At 56.4% G+C, this 14383-nt stretch overlaps 1 protein-coding gene across 2 annotated transcripts in view; it reads left to right on the top strand.

Annotated features, from left to right (window-relative positions):
• Positions 1-213: 213 nt before the first annotated feature.
• The window catches only part of TLN1 (talin 1), a 34935-nt gene continuing 20765 nt past the window's right edge, over positions 214-14383 (top strand). For both annotated transcript variants that reach the window (XM_054054437.1, XM_054054436.1), the window contains exons 1-14: positions 214-362; positions 6867-7030; positions 9274-9371; positions 9618-9747; positions 9980-10132; positions 10430-10572; positions 10984-11111; positions 11586-11646; positions 11939-12043; positions 12371-12526; positions 12763-12864; positions 13088-13164; positions 13346-13526; positions 14194-14307. In XM_054054437.1, the coding sequence (XP_053910412.1) occupies positions 6901-7030; positions 9274-9371; positions 9618-9747; positions 9980-10132; positions 10430-10572; positions 10984-11111; positions 11586-11646; positions 11939-12043; positions 12371-12526; positions 12763-12864; positions 13088-13164; positions 13346-13526; positions 14194-14307 (1578 nt within the window). In that variant the 5' untranslated portion in view covers positions 214-362; positions 6867-6900. The remainder of the gene's footprint in view (positions 363-6866; positions 7031-9273; positions 9372-9617; positions 9748-9979; positions 10133-10429; positions 10573-10983; positions 11112-11585; positions 11647-11938; positions 12044-12370; positions 12527-12762; positions 12865-13087; positions 13165-13345; positions 13527-14193; positions 14308-14383) is intronic.

Here is a 14383-nt window from a genome sequence, read left to right as displayed (position 1 = left end):
GGCAGGGGCTGAGCTGAGCCCATCCCGGGCACCGGGGGTACGGGGAGGCAGGGGCTGAGCTGAGCCCATCCCGGACACAGGAAACACCGGGGGGCAGGGGCTGAACCCAGTCCAGCCCAGGGTACGGGGGTTACCGAAGGGCAGGGGCTGAGCCGAACCGAGCCTATCCCGGGGCTACCGGGGGACAGGGGCTGAGCCAAGCCGAGCCCATGCCGTGCTCCGCTCCCGTCCCGTCCCGTCCCGCCGTGCCCGGGGTGCAGCGGGCGCGGCGCATGCGCGGTTGGCGGGAGGCGGGCGGTGCCGCCCCGCTCCGCTCCGCTCTCTCTCGGTGGCGGCGCCGTGCTGCTCCTGCCCGCGCACAGGTACGGGGACGGGGCCCGCCGGGGCCCGCTGGCCGCGGGAGGGGCCGGGGGGAGAACCGGGGCGTGGGGTGCCGGTGCCCGGCAGCGCCCGGGGGGCGGGGGGGGCCGGAAACGGGTGTCCCGGGCGGAGCCACCGCCCGCCCTCCCCCTCCCCCGCTCGTCCTGCGGGGGTCGGGGAGCGTCCCGGTTACCGAGGGCTCCGGGACGGCTGGTGCCGCCGTGGTCTGGCTGCGGGGCGCGCCCGGCGGGGGTCCCGGTATCCCGGCGCTGCCGCGGAGGAGCCGCACCCGCATCCCCGTTCCCGCTCGCCATCGCGGAGACCCGGCGCGGGTCACCCGGGCGCTGCGACCGGGGACCCGATCGCCAAAGTTCCCGCTGCCCGGCTGGAGGCGGGTGGGAAGGGTGTCTCCAGCCTGTGGCTTGGGTTTGGGTGGGGACGGCGGAGGACACGCTTCCCACGGCCGTGACACAGCCGAGGAGGTCACCCCGGCGTGGGACAGCTGGTCACGGCCGCCCAGGATGGGGCGCTGGGGTGGGACATGCGGATCTGACCCCATCGGGGACAAGCATGGGTCCCTACCGTGTCCCTGCTGGAGCAGAAAACCGGGCAAGGGAAACCCAGCCCCATCCTCTGACTGTTCCTTGCTTCATGGCCTCCCAGGATGGGGCGCCGGGGAGCACACGCGGATCTGACCCCCATCGGGGGAAAACGTGTGTCGCGGCAGGCGCGGGGGTCTCTGCTCCATCCTCTGCCTGTTCCCTGCCCAGCCCCGACCGGCTCCCCACAGCCGTGCCGCAGCCAGGGGGTCATCCCTCTGCTCACACGGATCATTCCAGGGTGGGACAGCTGGTCATAGCCACCCAGGATGGGGCGCTGGGGTGGGACACACGGATCCGACCCCTATCAGGGAAAAACGTAGGTCTCACCTGGAGCAGTGGACTAGGCGAGGGGGTCTCTGCTCCATCCTCTGCTTATTCCCTGCCCAGCCCCGCTCCCCACAGCCAGGGAGGTTATCCTTCCGCTCACACTGATCATTCCAGGGCAGGACAGCTGGTCATAGCAACCCAGGATGGGGCGCCGGGGTGGGAAACGTGTATGTAGGTCCCTGCTGGAGCAGCAAACTGGGCGAGGGAAACCCAGCACCATCCTCTGCCTGTTCCCTGGGCTGTGGCGTAGCCTCCTGGGTATCCTCTGCCCATTCTCCTGGGTTATGGCCACCCAGAATGGGGTGCTGGGGTGGGACATGTGGATCTGACCCCCATCAGGGAAAAGCATGGGCCCCAGCTGGAGCAGTGTACCGGGTGATGGGGGTAATTGCTGCATCCTCTGCCTGTTCCCTGCCCAGCCCCGCTCCCTGCAGCCATGCCACAGCCAGGGAGGTCATCCCTCTGCTCACACTGATCATTCCAGGGCAGGACAGCTGGTCACAGCCACCCAGGATGGGGCGCTGGGGTGGGACACATGGATCTGACCCCATCAGGGAAAAGTGCGTGTCTCCTCTGCACTGTGGCTGGAGCAGTGAACAGGGTGAGGGAAACCCAGCCCCATCCTCTGCCTTTTCCCTACCCAGCCCTGCTCCTTGAGGGATCCTGCCTATGCCCCTGTGAGCTACCCAGCCCTTTGAATCTGCCGGCAGGATGTCTACATGCTTCTGCTGTGGCTTCATCGCTGGCTGTTAGACCCATATTTGGTAGCAATAATTGTTTACTCCCTTCTCTCTCCTTGCGCCTCACTGCTCAGAAGGGGAGGGGACATATTTTTGGGATCTTTGGCTTGCCCAGAGCCCATGGGTTGCCTGATAAAGGGACCAAAACCCCTTGTTGACTATGAGGTGAAACCCCCAAGAGCTAAATGAGCAGGCAGTGGTGTGTGGGGAGTAGTGGTCAAACATGCATCTTGCTCGCTGGGCAGCAGTGGCAGGAGCTTAGTGCGTCCTGAAGTGGCATGTCCCAGCAGATTTGGGGAAGGGGAGTGGGAAGGCCGGGGAAGAGGGAACAGGGGCTTTTGGGCTCCTCTCCTCTTTTGAATTGGGCTTTGCAGACTGCTGGGTGGAGAAATTCCCCCTGAAGCCCGTCTGTGCTCTCCTCTTGCTTTCCCCTTTCTGCCTGTCATGGTGACTAGCAAGCACGGGTACCCAGATTGGGGCACCTGGTGGTCTCTGGAGGCTGTGGGAGTACCCTCTGCCCCCCAACTACTGCCATCAGCATACTGTGCTGGAAGGTCAGCTTGCTAAGGACGCAGAAGACGTTCTGGGCAGAGCTGCTAGCGAAACACACTGTCATCCTGTCCTTGCTCACCCCAGCACCTGCCTTGGTGGTGGGCAGCCTGGGGGTGCTGCCATTTGTGCCTCCATCCCTTTGGAGGGCAGGGCATGCCTGGCAGGTGGGACAGGCCTGGGGATGCATGAGAAACGTCAGCAGTTAATGGCTATAGCTGCTTCTCATCAGCATGGGTGAGCTTGCGGGCAGGCTGCAGCTGTGATTCCCCAGCCCCGTGGCCCATTTCCCACGTGGAACAGGGCTGCCCTCCATGCAGGGGCAAGAGGATGCTCCTGCCCCGGCCATGGGTAACAGCTGGGTGGCTGCAGGGATGCCACAGGGCTAGGGCCAGACTCAATGGCCACTCATGCTCCCCAGGAACAAGCTCAGTCCTGGCTGGAAGAAACCATTTTGCTGTCCGACGTGGATGTGCAGCTGGGAAGGAGGAACTGGGCTGAATCAGCTCAGCAGCATGCATCACCATCACTGGCTGGTGCCACCAGCTCAGCTTTCCCATCAGCATGGGGCTAAGCCACCCATGCCCCCAGTGGCTACCATGGCTGCGTGTAATGGTCCCATACTGGGGAATCCTGACACTGCCTGGTCTGGCTTCTTATAAGGTTAATTTTTGACCCAGTTCATCATGCTGTTCTGCAGATTGCGATGTGCCAGACAAGCCACTGCTAGCGAGATTCTCAGTGGCCCAGTACCTGCCTGGCTATGTCAGCGGCCAGGCTGGCAACCGCATACCTGTGGAAAACCTCAGCAGCTGATACAACTTCCTGCAGCCAACTCCCAGCCCCGGGGTGGTCTGGAGCAGGGCCTTTCCCAAGGGGAATGTGGCATTGTCATAAAAAAAAATCCCAAACAAACCCAAACCTCATACTGAATCTCCCTTGAAAATGTTAAAATTGTTGTGTTTAAAGATTTGCAGCTTGTTCTGGAAACCGGCTGCGAGTTCGCCAGCAGGCTGCTGTTGGATTTTGGTTGATTTGGGGCTTTTTAAAAGATGTGAGACCTCCTCTGTAACCGTTCTCACAGCGCTGAACGCCACCGGTACAAATATAGCAGTTATGTCACGTGACGGAAAACTCGCTCGCAGTGGTCCCAGCAATGATGCTGTGGTTCCTCGGGCCGGCACGGCGCTGTCTGCCTGCAGCCATCCCTGTGTGCGCTGCTTCTGCCTCTAAACAGAGCCTGGAGACCACCACCACCAGGGTGGGTTTGCTCACCTGGTGTGAGATGGAGACAGCCAGGATGGGTCTCAGGAGAGTAAAACCCCATCAAGAACTGCCTCCCTTCATTTTAGGGTTGGCTCAGGAGCATGCTTGCGGCTTGAAGGGTTACATGCCGCTTGCAGTAAAATGCAGAAGTGTTTTAATCTGCCTGCTGGCTGGTGGGCTAACTGCTGGGGTGCCTTATCTGCCTTTGCATACCAACAACTGATTGAGAACGGGTTTGCTTACTCTGGAGGCAAGCCAGCACCAGAAATTTGGTCTGTGTTCATCGAGACTTGGTTTGTTTGGGTCTTTTTCTTTCTCTTTTCAGAGGGACAGCTTGAATTTCGCTGCCCTTTTTCTTAGTTTTTCTGGTTTGCAGCACTGGGCTCCCACGCTGTCTCATCTGTTATGTCTCATCCCGCTTTTCCTTCCCCATGTGGTACCCATAGAGGAGAGGTTTGTAGGGACTGAACCCTCGGCTGGTGCCCTCACAGGAGACAGCAGATATACAGACCCTGTGTGATTAATTGCCACGTTCACTGACACATTGCCTCAGGGTTTGATGAGGTGTGTTTCTTACGCAGCAGAGAGCGTTTCTGCTTTAGGCATCGTTGTCAGCAAATTTCTGCTCCTGGAGCCTGAACTGTTTCCGTAGAATATGGGAATTAAAAGGAAGCATCTTCCATTCCTGTGAGGGATTGCTTGATGTTGTGAACACCTTCCTTGTCGAGCTCTGTCGTCTTTGTAATAACTTGGGAGTAGGAAGGCTTGAGCAGTCATCTTCCTGTGGTGTCCTGGAAAATGCAGTGGACCCTGCGATGGGTGTGCTAAGTTGTCTGGCACAACATCTCATTTTGGGTGGTTTTGAGACGGCAAGATGAGACTGCAGAAATGGCCAGGCATGGTCTGGCTCCTCTCGGTTCCTCTCTGCCATCCGGTGTCCTCCCCTCCCCTTCCTCCGTGGTCTCTGACCTTGTCCTGGCAGTGGCATGTTCTCCTTTTCCTGTGGAGAGACGGAAAGCAGCTTTATGCTCAACTTGTGAATATTTTTAGATATACAGAAGATGGCCTGGTGACCGCAGCAGCCTGCTCTGCGTATAAAATATTCAAAAAATCCTTTCTATGGCAGAGTGTTCCTTGTCCGTTCAGCTCTGCAGCTTTTCTAAGGTGTCTGGGTGGACAGCAATGGCACAGACGGGCACATTTGTTGCCTCCTTGCCACTGCCACCACGCTTCCTCGCTCCGGACCTCCCTTGCTCTGGACCCAAAATGCATTTCATTCCTTGTCAGCAGAGCTAGTGGGGGCTGCGGGCCTCCGCAGAAACATTGCTGAACGGCTCAGGAATGCGGAGCTGGAGCCACTCCATGTGCTGGCGGAGGCGGCACGTTCCTCCATCCCTGCCTGCCTCCCTGCACAGCCAGCATGGCTTTATGGCTCTGCAGGAGCAGGACCCTTGCCCTCTGGCTTGCCCTAGGCAGAAATCAAATGTAGGAACTTTTTACCTATCACGGATCCTGCCCCTAGCCCACTGGGGTCTATGGTTGGGAGCAGCCCACACCGGTGTACCCCCCTTCTGCGGGTGATCAGAGCTGGCAGTGATGGGCAGGGATGCGCAGGCTTGCTGTGTGCTGCTGTGATGTATGGAAGGCGAGGTGAGCTGCCAGCAAGCCTTGTCCAAGAACCTTCCTGTGCCAGAGTGAGGATGCACGTGGCCAGCAACCTTTCCCTGACAGCCATAATAGGAGGCCTGGTAGGAGAAAATCAGTCTCAAAGAGAACAAGCAGATATAGTGCATCCTGCTGGTGCTCTTACATCCTCCTACGAGCTGAGATTTAACAAGGCAGCCTGGGTCAAGGCAGAGCAGCAGGCTCCTTCCCCAAGAGTAGGCTCTTGGGGAGAGGAAAAGGGATGTCATGCTGGAGAGTGTCAGGTTGGGACCAGTTGCAGACTGGAGATGCTGAGTAGGGCAGGAAGAAGGATGTGACACAGGGACCTCGAGGGGTGCAGCTACCTGGGAAAGAGCTGGAAACTGCTGCACAGCGGGTAAACCCGAAGGAACAGGCTCTACAGCAGGCAAGTCGGGTGCTTATTTACAACCTCCTTTTACTGTTTGTCATTTATTTCCGAATTTGCTCTGCTGTAAGAATACCATCATTTTAGTTAAGTATTATTAAACCTGGTGAGTGTCAGAGCCCTGTTGAGCAGTACTTGCTCTGAAGCTGATGTACGCAGTCCTTCAAGCTTGAAGCTGATCCTTCAAGCTGGACCTGGCTTTGGGCCTGTTTCACGTGGTGTGGTGCACTTCTCGTGCGGCCTTGCAATGAGACCTGCAGTTCGTCGCCCTCCTGCACGTCATCCTGTGCAGGGATTCCCTGGCCCTGTGTGCAGCCGCTGCTGCTCTAGACCCTGATCTCTGAGCACTCACTCGATATGAGTGGTGCTTTCCCTTGGTAATTATTTTTAATGGGCAGGTTCAGTGCCTGCTGCCCTTATCTCGACTCCCTGAGCCGCTCTGAACTTTTCCGTCCCTCTGGGTCCATGTGTCCTCAGGCTGCCAGCTCAGCACCATCCACTGCTGGTGTGGGGGGCCCTGATAGCAAGCGCAGAGCCCTTCCAGCTCTGGGTCAAAGCTTGGTTTTCCTCTTGTGGCTTCTGTGTCCGGCAGGTTTAATTATAACCCCTTCTGTTGCACTCTCCTGGCTTATCTCACATGCTTCTGCACGCTTGCTTCCTCCTTGCTGGCAGTGCATCTGCTGGGTACCAGCAACCATTGCTCCTGTGGACACTCGGGCTTTGGGACCTTGGGACGAGGAGACAAGGATCCCAACCCTTGCCAGACACCCCGGGGTTGGCACATTGCTGTGAAGTCGGAATCACCAGCACAGGGTGCAGCCCTTGCTTGCTACTAGAAGCCGCGTCCTGCCTTTTGGGGAGCAGAGGTGCTGCTAGAGGGGGAGGAGAGGAAGGACCCTGCACACTGGAGGGGCCGGCAGCCAGAGGTAACCCATCTGTCTCCTCCAACAGGTGACGCAGGAGTGGGGACAGCTCAGCCGCCACCATGGTTGCCCTCTCACTGAAGATCAGTATCGGCAATGTGGTGAAGACGATGCAGTTTGAACCCTCCACCATGGTGTACGACGCCTGCCGGATGATCCGCGAGCGGGTGCCTGAGGCCCAGATGGGACAGCGTAAGTGCATGGTGGGGCTGACTGCCGTAGCAGGGCTACCCCAGCTTTGGTCCTGGTATTTCACTGGTCTCCCTTTCGTCGCCTGTCTCTGTCCATCTGGGCATTCCCAGAGCAGTGTGAGGGTGAGGGGAGCAAGGTCCAAGTCCTCCTGCCCAGTGGAGATGAGGGGCTGAGCTCCTCAGCCTCTTTCCTTGACACCCCAGAGAAATTTGGGGGGTTGGAAGGTAGGAAAACACATTTTGAGTGAATACTCGTTGAGCAATGTGGGCCTACTGTTCTTTTTTATCTCTGCTCCTCTCTCCTACTTGCATCCATCAGCAATAGCCATAACTAGGTGGGTTTAAACAGTTCTGTGGATCATAGCGAGTATTAATAAACGATGTCAGTTATTTTTTCCTTTCTTGGGGGATATATATAGTCCTCTGTCAGGTCTGCCCCCCACCAGTAGCTCTCTGCCAGACCCGTGGTGGTGCTCCATGACCTTGCTAAGCCTTTCCAGTTCTGATATTTCCCTGCTGCTGCCAGGCTCAATATTAAGCTGATGGCTCACACGCTCATGATGTGACTCACGCCCACGCGGATGTGGCCTGTCACTGTTGTAGAAGGGGGGGCGCTGGAGCTCTGGGACATCGTTTAGGGGGCTCTCCTGGGTCTCTGCCGCCCCCGAAAGTGGCTGTGCCATGGAGGAGAGGCAGCAAACAGGAGGTCAGGAGTCGTGGGAAGAGGAGGGGGAGTGCGGCGACATCTGGGAGCAGTGAATTCCTTGAGGATGAAAGGAAATGCCTTCTCGCCTCGTGCCCGGCTGTCCAGCGGTCTGACAGAACACGGCTTTCAGTTTCGGAAAGGGAGTGGATGTTTGTGTGGATGCGGGGCTGTAGCCTTTGTGGAGGGAGCATTGCATTTCCTGCTCCTGGGCGTGAGCCAGCCTGCTTATAAAAAAAAGGCAAGGGGAAAGCCTTAAAGGGAACTGCTTATTACCGAGCTCCTTTTCAGTTGCTCACAGCTTTTCTTCTCCTATCAGTTCCCTCGACTTTTTTTTCTCATTGCTCTACTTACCCAGGGACACTTGAGGATCCCTTTCCGAGCAGCCTGAGTTTTTTGTCCATTTTGTGCTGGGCAAGCTTCAGTGTAGGTTTCCTGCTTTTCTCTTACTCTGTTTCGGGAAGTGTCTCTCCCTGCCCAAGTTATGGATCTGGGGCAAGCTGCTCAATTTTCAGTGCTTTAGAGTTATCCTCTTGGAATTCACTTTCAAAATAGCTTTTTTTTTTTTTTTTTTAAATATAAAAATAAAATGGCATGCCTCCCTGCTTTTTCTGCTCCCTGTTTAGTTGAATCCTGATGGCAGCGTTAACCAGGCAGGAGCAGGGCGGCTCAGGAATTTGTCCCTCCCCACAGAGAGCTGCCAACGAGATGACGCATTATAAACATAGCCAGCCAAGACAGCCTGCGGCGCAGGGTTGTTGCAAAGGTGGAGAAGGACCTTTCCCAGGGCAAAGCCAGGCGTGGTCCTGGCCTCTTGCAGCAGGAAAACAGAATGATCCCTGTGGGTATGAGCTGGGGTGCCACTGTCTGGGCTCCAGAAGCAGCACTTTCCCCAGGCACCCCAGCTCTGAGGGAGCTCTGTTTGGTGAACAGCGCTTATTCACCACCTCTGAGACCTTGTAAGTCTTGATCTCATCCTCTGTCAGCTTCCTCGTCCCCCAACAGAGGAGTCGCATCTCCTTTAGTCCCTCGTACCCAGGCTCCGTCATTTACATTGCCCCTCTGTGTATCTTTTCAAACTCAGCCACATCCTCCTGGGGAGGTGCAGACAACTCCACCGTGGAACATGCCAAGTGTGGATGTGCCTAGGTTTTATAGACCAGTTCCCAGCACCTTTCTGGGTGATACCCAGCGTTTTACTACCTTGCTTTGGCTACTGCTACACGTTGCACTGAAGATTCCTGAGAGCTGTCAGCCACAACTCCATGCTCTTCCTGCTGTTGTGGCTATGAGTTCCAAGTTCAGCATTGCGTAGGCATGCTTCAGATGATTTTTTCCATAGATAACTATGGTAAAAAATGTACCTTGAGGTTTGCTTGCCAGGATTGTCACCCCTCACTAGGTTTAGGCTCTAGTGTTCACAGTGCTGCCATGCTTCATGCTCTGACCTGCGCCAATGCATATTCCTGGGCACAGGCTGGCATCTTGGTGGCTCTGTCCTGTGCAGGATTATCCAGGAAAACACTTCACCTGTTTTTTAGCCAATGATTTTGGGCTGTTCCTCTCGGATGAAGACCCGAAGAAAGGTATCTGGCTGGAGGCTGGGAAGGCTCTGGACTACTACATGCTTCGGAATGGGGTAAGCATCCATCCCATGTCCTGTGGTACCAAGCTTGTACCCGCCTATCTTGGCTCCATGGCTGGATGTGACCACAGTGTAGAGATGTGTGTGGATGCCTGTCTTGCTGCGTTGCATTGTACCCTGCAGCACCACACATCCCCTCAACAGTTGCACTGGGGAAACAGGGGTGATTGCCATGATGGTGGGATGCGGGTGCCCTGCTCCACTGCCACTGCTAAGAACTGTGTTCCGCTGTGCCCACAGGACACCATGGAGTACAAGAAGAAGCAGCGGCCCCTGAAGATCCGCATGCTGGATGGAACAGTGAAAACAGTGATGGTCGATGACTCCAAAACTGTCACAGACATGCTTATGACAATCTGTGCCCGTATTGGTGAGAGGAGGGGGCAGCAACAGGGAGGAGGAAGGGAGGTGGAGGGAGATGGCAATATCTGATGGGGGAACTAGGGGAACAGCAGCAACTCTGTGGCAGATGACTTGGCAGCAGGGATGTCTGAGTGGTGCATGACACTGGGGAGGGAGCACTGCTCTGCACCCATGCTTCACTCCAGGCTCTGTACTGGGTAGCATTGTTGTGCTGAACGTGGTCCTCTGCTCTCCTGCAGGCATCACCAACTACGATGAGTACTCACTTGTTCGGGAGATAATGGAAGAGAAGAAAGAGGAGGTAACCGGCACGCTAAAGAAGGACAAGACCCTTCTGCGAGATGAGAAGAAGATGGAGAAGCTCAAGCAGAAGTTGCACACAGATGATGAGTGTATGTGCCTGCATGTGCTGGGGACAGGGTCAGCCTTTGCTGAGAGCAGTGGGGAGTGGAGTAGGAACCCCTGCAAGGGGAAGATCCAGTGCAGGGGAGTGGAGGTGACAGTGGGGAGGACTGTGACAAGGGAATATGTGTCCATGCTCCCTGGAGTGTCTTCTGCTTGGAAGCCCAGGGCAAAGGGGTGAGAGTCAGGTTGCTCTCATCTGTTTCTTGCTCCACGTGAGCAGCCCTGGGGCGGGGATCTACCTGCCTGGGTGCCTGCGCTTGCTCATGCCCTGGCATTGCCTGCAGTGAATTGGTTGGACCATGGCCGGACCCTGCGTGAGCAAGGCATTGATGACAACGAAACACTGCTGCTGCGGCGCAAATTCTTCTACTCTGACCAGAATGTGGACTCCAGAGATCCTGTGCAGCTCAACCTGCTCTACGTGCAGGTACAGCTCCCTAGAGCTCCTGGCTTTGCTGTCCCGTGCTTGTTGCCTCCTCGGGGGCTGAAGTTGGGCTGGTGACTGAAGTTTTTACCGGCAGCCACCACAAGGGGCACTTCAGGGTGCCCGGTTATCTCTAGGGTAAAAAGCAGCACTGGCCATCCCAACCCTGGCCGTCTGTGTGTCCTGGAGGTCCTCAGTGGATGCCAGGTCTCTAGAACCATTCTGAATTCCTGCTGCTGTTCCTCTCCCAGGCATGGGTGATGGTCCTTGTGGGACAACCTGGTCCTAGATCGTGCTGTTTTTCGGGGCTGCTTCTTTTCTGTCTGGAAAACAGCTCCTCCCTGATGTGGAGGGAAGCAGTGACAGGGCTGTGTGGCTGCCCAGCCCACAGCCGTGTCTTCTCTTCCTACACAGGCTCGTGACGACATTCTGAACGGTTCCCACCCTGTCTCCTTTGACAAAGCCTGCGAGTTTGCTGGCTACCAGTGCCAGATCCAGTTTGGGCCGCACAATGAACAGAAACACAAGCCAGGTTTTCTGGAGTGAGTGTCTTAGGGAGTCCCAGGTGGCTTGAGCAGCTTGGCAGCCCCCAGCACTGCACCAGCACATGGGGCTTAGGGACACAGATATTTCTGGAGCAGCCCCTCCTCGCTGCAGCACAGTGCTCAAGGTGTGGAGTTCCACTTTGGCTGCAAGGGGTGCCAGCCCCCCATCCTACTCCCTCTATCACCCCCCAGAATATGCAGCCAGCTCTGATGGGGGGACTCCCAGCCTGCTCTTCTCTGATGCTGCAGGAGAGGCTGCATCCTCAGCACCTCCACCCCTCTCTACAAGGCAGCTGCCAGGCTAGTTTTCATTACTGCAGCCTCTCTTGTATCCTTCCTGCTTCCCAGAGCTCCCAGCCCATGCCCTGGCAGGGGTTTGTCCGAGGCTCTGGGTTGTGCCTCTTTGTAGTTGAAGACAAATGCTGGTTTCAGGCTCTGCTGCTAACAGCTGGCTTGACTGTCTCTTGGCAGACTCAAGGATTTCCTGCCCAAGGAGTACATCAAGCAGAAGGGAGAGCGCAAGATCTTCATGGTACGTGCAAGGGGCATGTTCAGGCCTAGGGTTCTTGTTCCTTCACCAAAGGCTGAGGCTGCCCTTGTCTCTGGGGGCAACACGTAGCAACTTGGCGGGTGAGAAAGAGGTGCGTGAAGCTGTAAGTGTGCAGACAAGGCAGCTCCTGAGGAACCAGAGATCACAGGAATGCTTTAATAGGGGCAGGGGATGCCATTGAGGTGGGGGGAACTTGGGAAGCCTGTGGCAATGCAAAGAGGGCATAGTGAGGGGACTGTGAAGCTAGCATCTTGTTCTCTCTTTGCTGCTGCAGGCCCACAAGAACTGTGGGAACATGAGTGAGATTGAAGCCAAAGTTCGCTATGTGAAACTTGCCCGTTCCCTGAAGACCTATGGTGTTTCCTTCTTCTTGGTCAAGGTAGAGCAGTGGCTTCCCCAAGTCTCACCTCTCACCAGCCAATATTCCTCTACTCCAACATCCTTCCATCTTTTGTGTCCCCAGCTGCTATCCTTCAACCCACATTGCTCTGTTTTTTCCTGTGTCTCCTTCTTCTTGCCTTTCCTTGTGCACTGCCGTCCCACTTCTTCGTTCCTGCTTTTTCTCTTTTTCAAACCTCATGTCATGTTGTGACACCTGAAAAGTGTGGCCTTGAGGGTGTTTGGTAGCCACAGCAGGCCTCAAAGGTCTCTGCCTGGATGGATCTGTCCTAGGGACAGCCCACAACCCTTGTTTTGTGGCCTGCAGGAGAAGATGAAGGGGAAGAACAAGCTGGTGCCGCGGCTGCTGGGGATCACCAAGGAGTGTGTGATGCGTGTGGATGAGAAAACCAAAGAAGTGATTCAGGAGTGGAGCCTGACCAACATCAAACGTTGGGCAGCCTCGCCCAAGAGCTTCACCTTGGTAGGGGCCAGCCCTGGTCCTCAACCTCACTCCCTTCCAGTGTCCCTGTAGCGGGCTGCTTTCGCAGCAGCCTTTCTCCTGGTCATTGCCCTGTGGTGGGAGGCCTTGCCCTCCTCTGGTGCCTCTCCTGGCTGCCTTTTTGGAGGCTGGCACTTAGGTGCTTAGCGCATACCAGAGGGGCTCAGGATGGCTGCCAGTGCCCTGCTCTGGTGCTACCTTGTGCCCTGCTGTTGCAGGATTTTGGAGATTACCAGGATGGTTACTACTCGGTGCAGACCACAGAAGGGGAACAGATCGCCCAGTTGATCGCCGGCTATATTGACATCATCCTCAAAAAGGTGAGGCTGTGCTGAGAAGCATACTGATAACTGGCTGCTCTCTAGAGAGGGGTGTAGGTGCCCCTTCCAGCTACCTCCAGGTAGTAGTTGGCACATGGTGCTGCATGAGGAGCTGGAGATGGGGCAGGGGAATCTTGTGGCCCTGGTATGGTGCCTGGGCTGCAGAAGGAGGGGAAGGCTAGGAGGTATGTGCTGGCCGTCACATTTCTCTCTCACTCCACAGAAAAAGAGCAAAGACCACTTTGGACTGGAAGGAGATGAGGAGTCCACCATGCTGGAAGACTCCGTGTCTCCAAAGAAGTAAGTCTTCCAGAAGCAAATTAACTGCCAAGTGGAAGCTAAAAGGAGAGCGAGCTCCAGCCAAGCTTGTAGCATAGCATGTCTGGAGGAAGAGCTGACAGTCCTTCGGTGGCAGCACTCCCACAGAGCCTGGTGCTGGGGCCATGGACATTCCTTCACCTGGTATGTCTCCCCATTACAGGTCGACAGTCGTGCAGCAGCAGTTTAACCGCGTGGGCAAGGCAGAGCTGGGCTCAGTGGCTCTGCCAGCCATCATGCGGACAGGGGCTGGAGGGCCAGAAAACTTCCAGGTGGGCACGATGCCACAGCCTCAACTGCAAATCACCAGTGGCCAGATGCACCGAGGGCACATGCCTCCCCTGGTAAGCTCTTCCTGTGCCCGCCATAGGGCACAAACACTGGAAGGTGCGCATCAGGCTCATGTGGACTCATCTGTTTGGGTTTGTGGCTAGGAGTTGGCCTGCCACGAATAGCTGGGGCTCTGTGCCTCTGGCCATGTCCTTGCTGGCCTGACTGAGCTGGTGTCTTCCCACACCCATGCTGCAAACTTGAGCTACACCCTGGTGTTTTTCCCTAGCCAGCAGCTGCAGCCTCTCCTTCAGATTAAGCTGCCTCTAGCTGTCCCCTCTGGTGCCACCTTGTGCCTGGCTTTGGCACCCTCCACGTACTCTGCAGCCCAAGAATCACTTGGAAAAGGCCACGAAGAGGCTGTTTTCTTCAGCCTCACTCAGCCTGCTTTAGGCCTTGCTGTTAAAGCCTTGTGGGGTCCCATGGTATCTGCTCCCCACTCCCCAAGAGCTGGTTAACTGTGAAACTCACTGGTATCCATGTTTGGATGGGGCATTTCCCAGTGGGAGGTTGCAGAGGAGAGACCTCCTTTTTGCTAGGTGCACCCCTCTTTGTGGAGGTGCCTACCTAAGTGCTGTTATCAACACTGTGTTAACCCATGTTGTAGGGGGGTACTTGAACAATATGTTTAAGCCTAGATTTCAAGCCTTGGGCATACCTCGATCTGTCCGTGTGTTGCAGACTTCAGCCCAGCAAGCCCTGACTGGTACCATCAACTCCAGCATGCAGGCTGTGCATGCAGCCCAGGCCACACTGGATGACTTCGAGACCTTGCCGCCCCTCGGGCAGGATGCTGTGAGTGCCAGCTGAGGGCGGGGTGCTGGGAGGGGGAATTTGCTGGAGGTTGCTGGCTGGGCTGGGTGACTGGTTG

The sequence above is a fragment of the Cuculus canorus genome, chromosome Z (assembly GCF_017976375.1).
Source record: "Cuculus canorus isolate bCucCan1 chromosome Z, bCucCan1.pri, whole genome shotgun sequence".
NCBI classification, from domain to species: Eukaryota; Metazoa; Chordata; class Aves; order Cuculiformes; family Cuculidae; genus Cuculus; species Cuculus canorus.
This window is presented reverse-complemented; position numbering and strand designations above follow the sequence as displayed.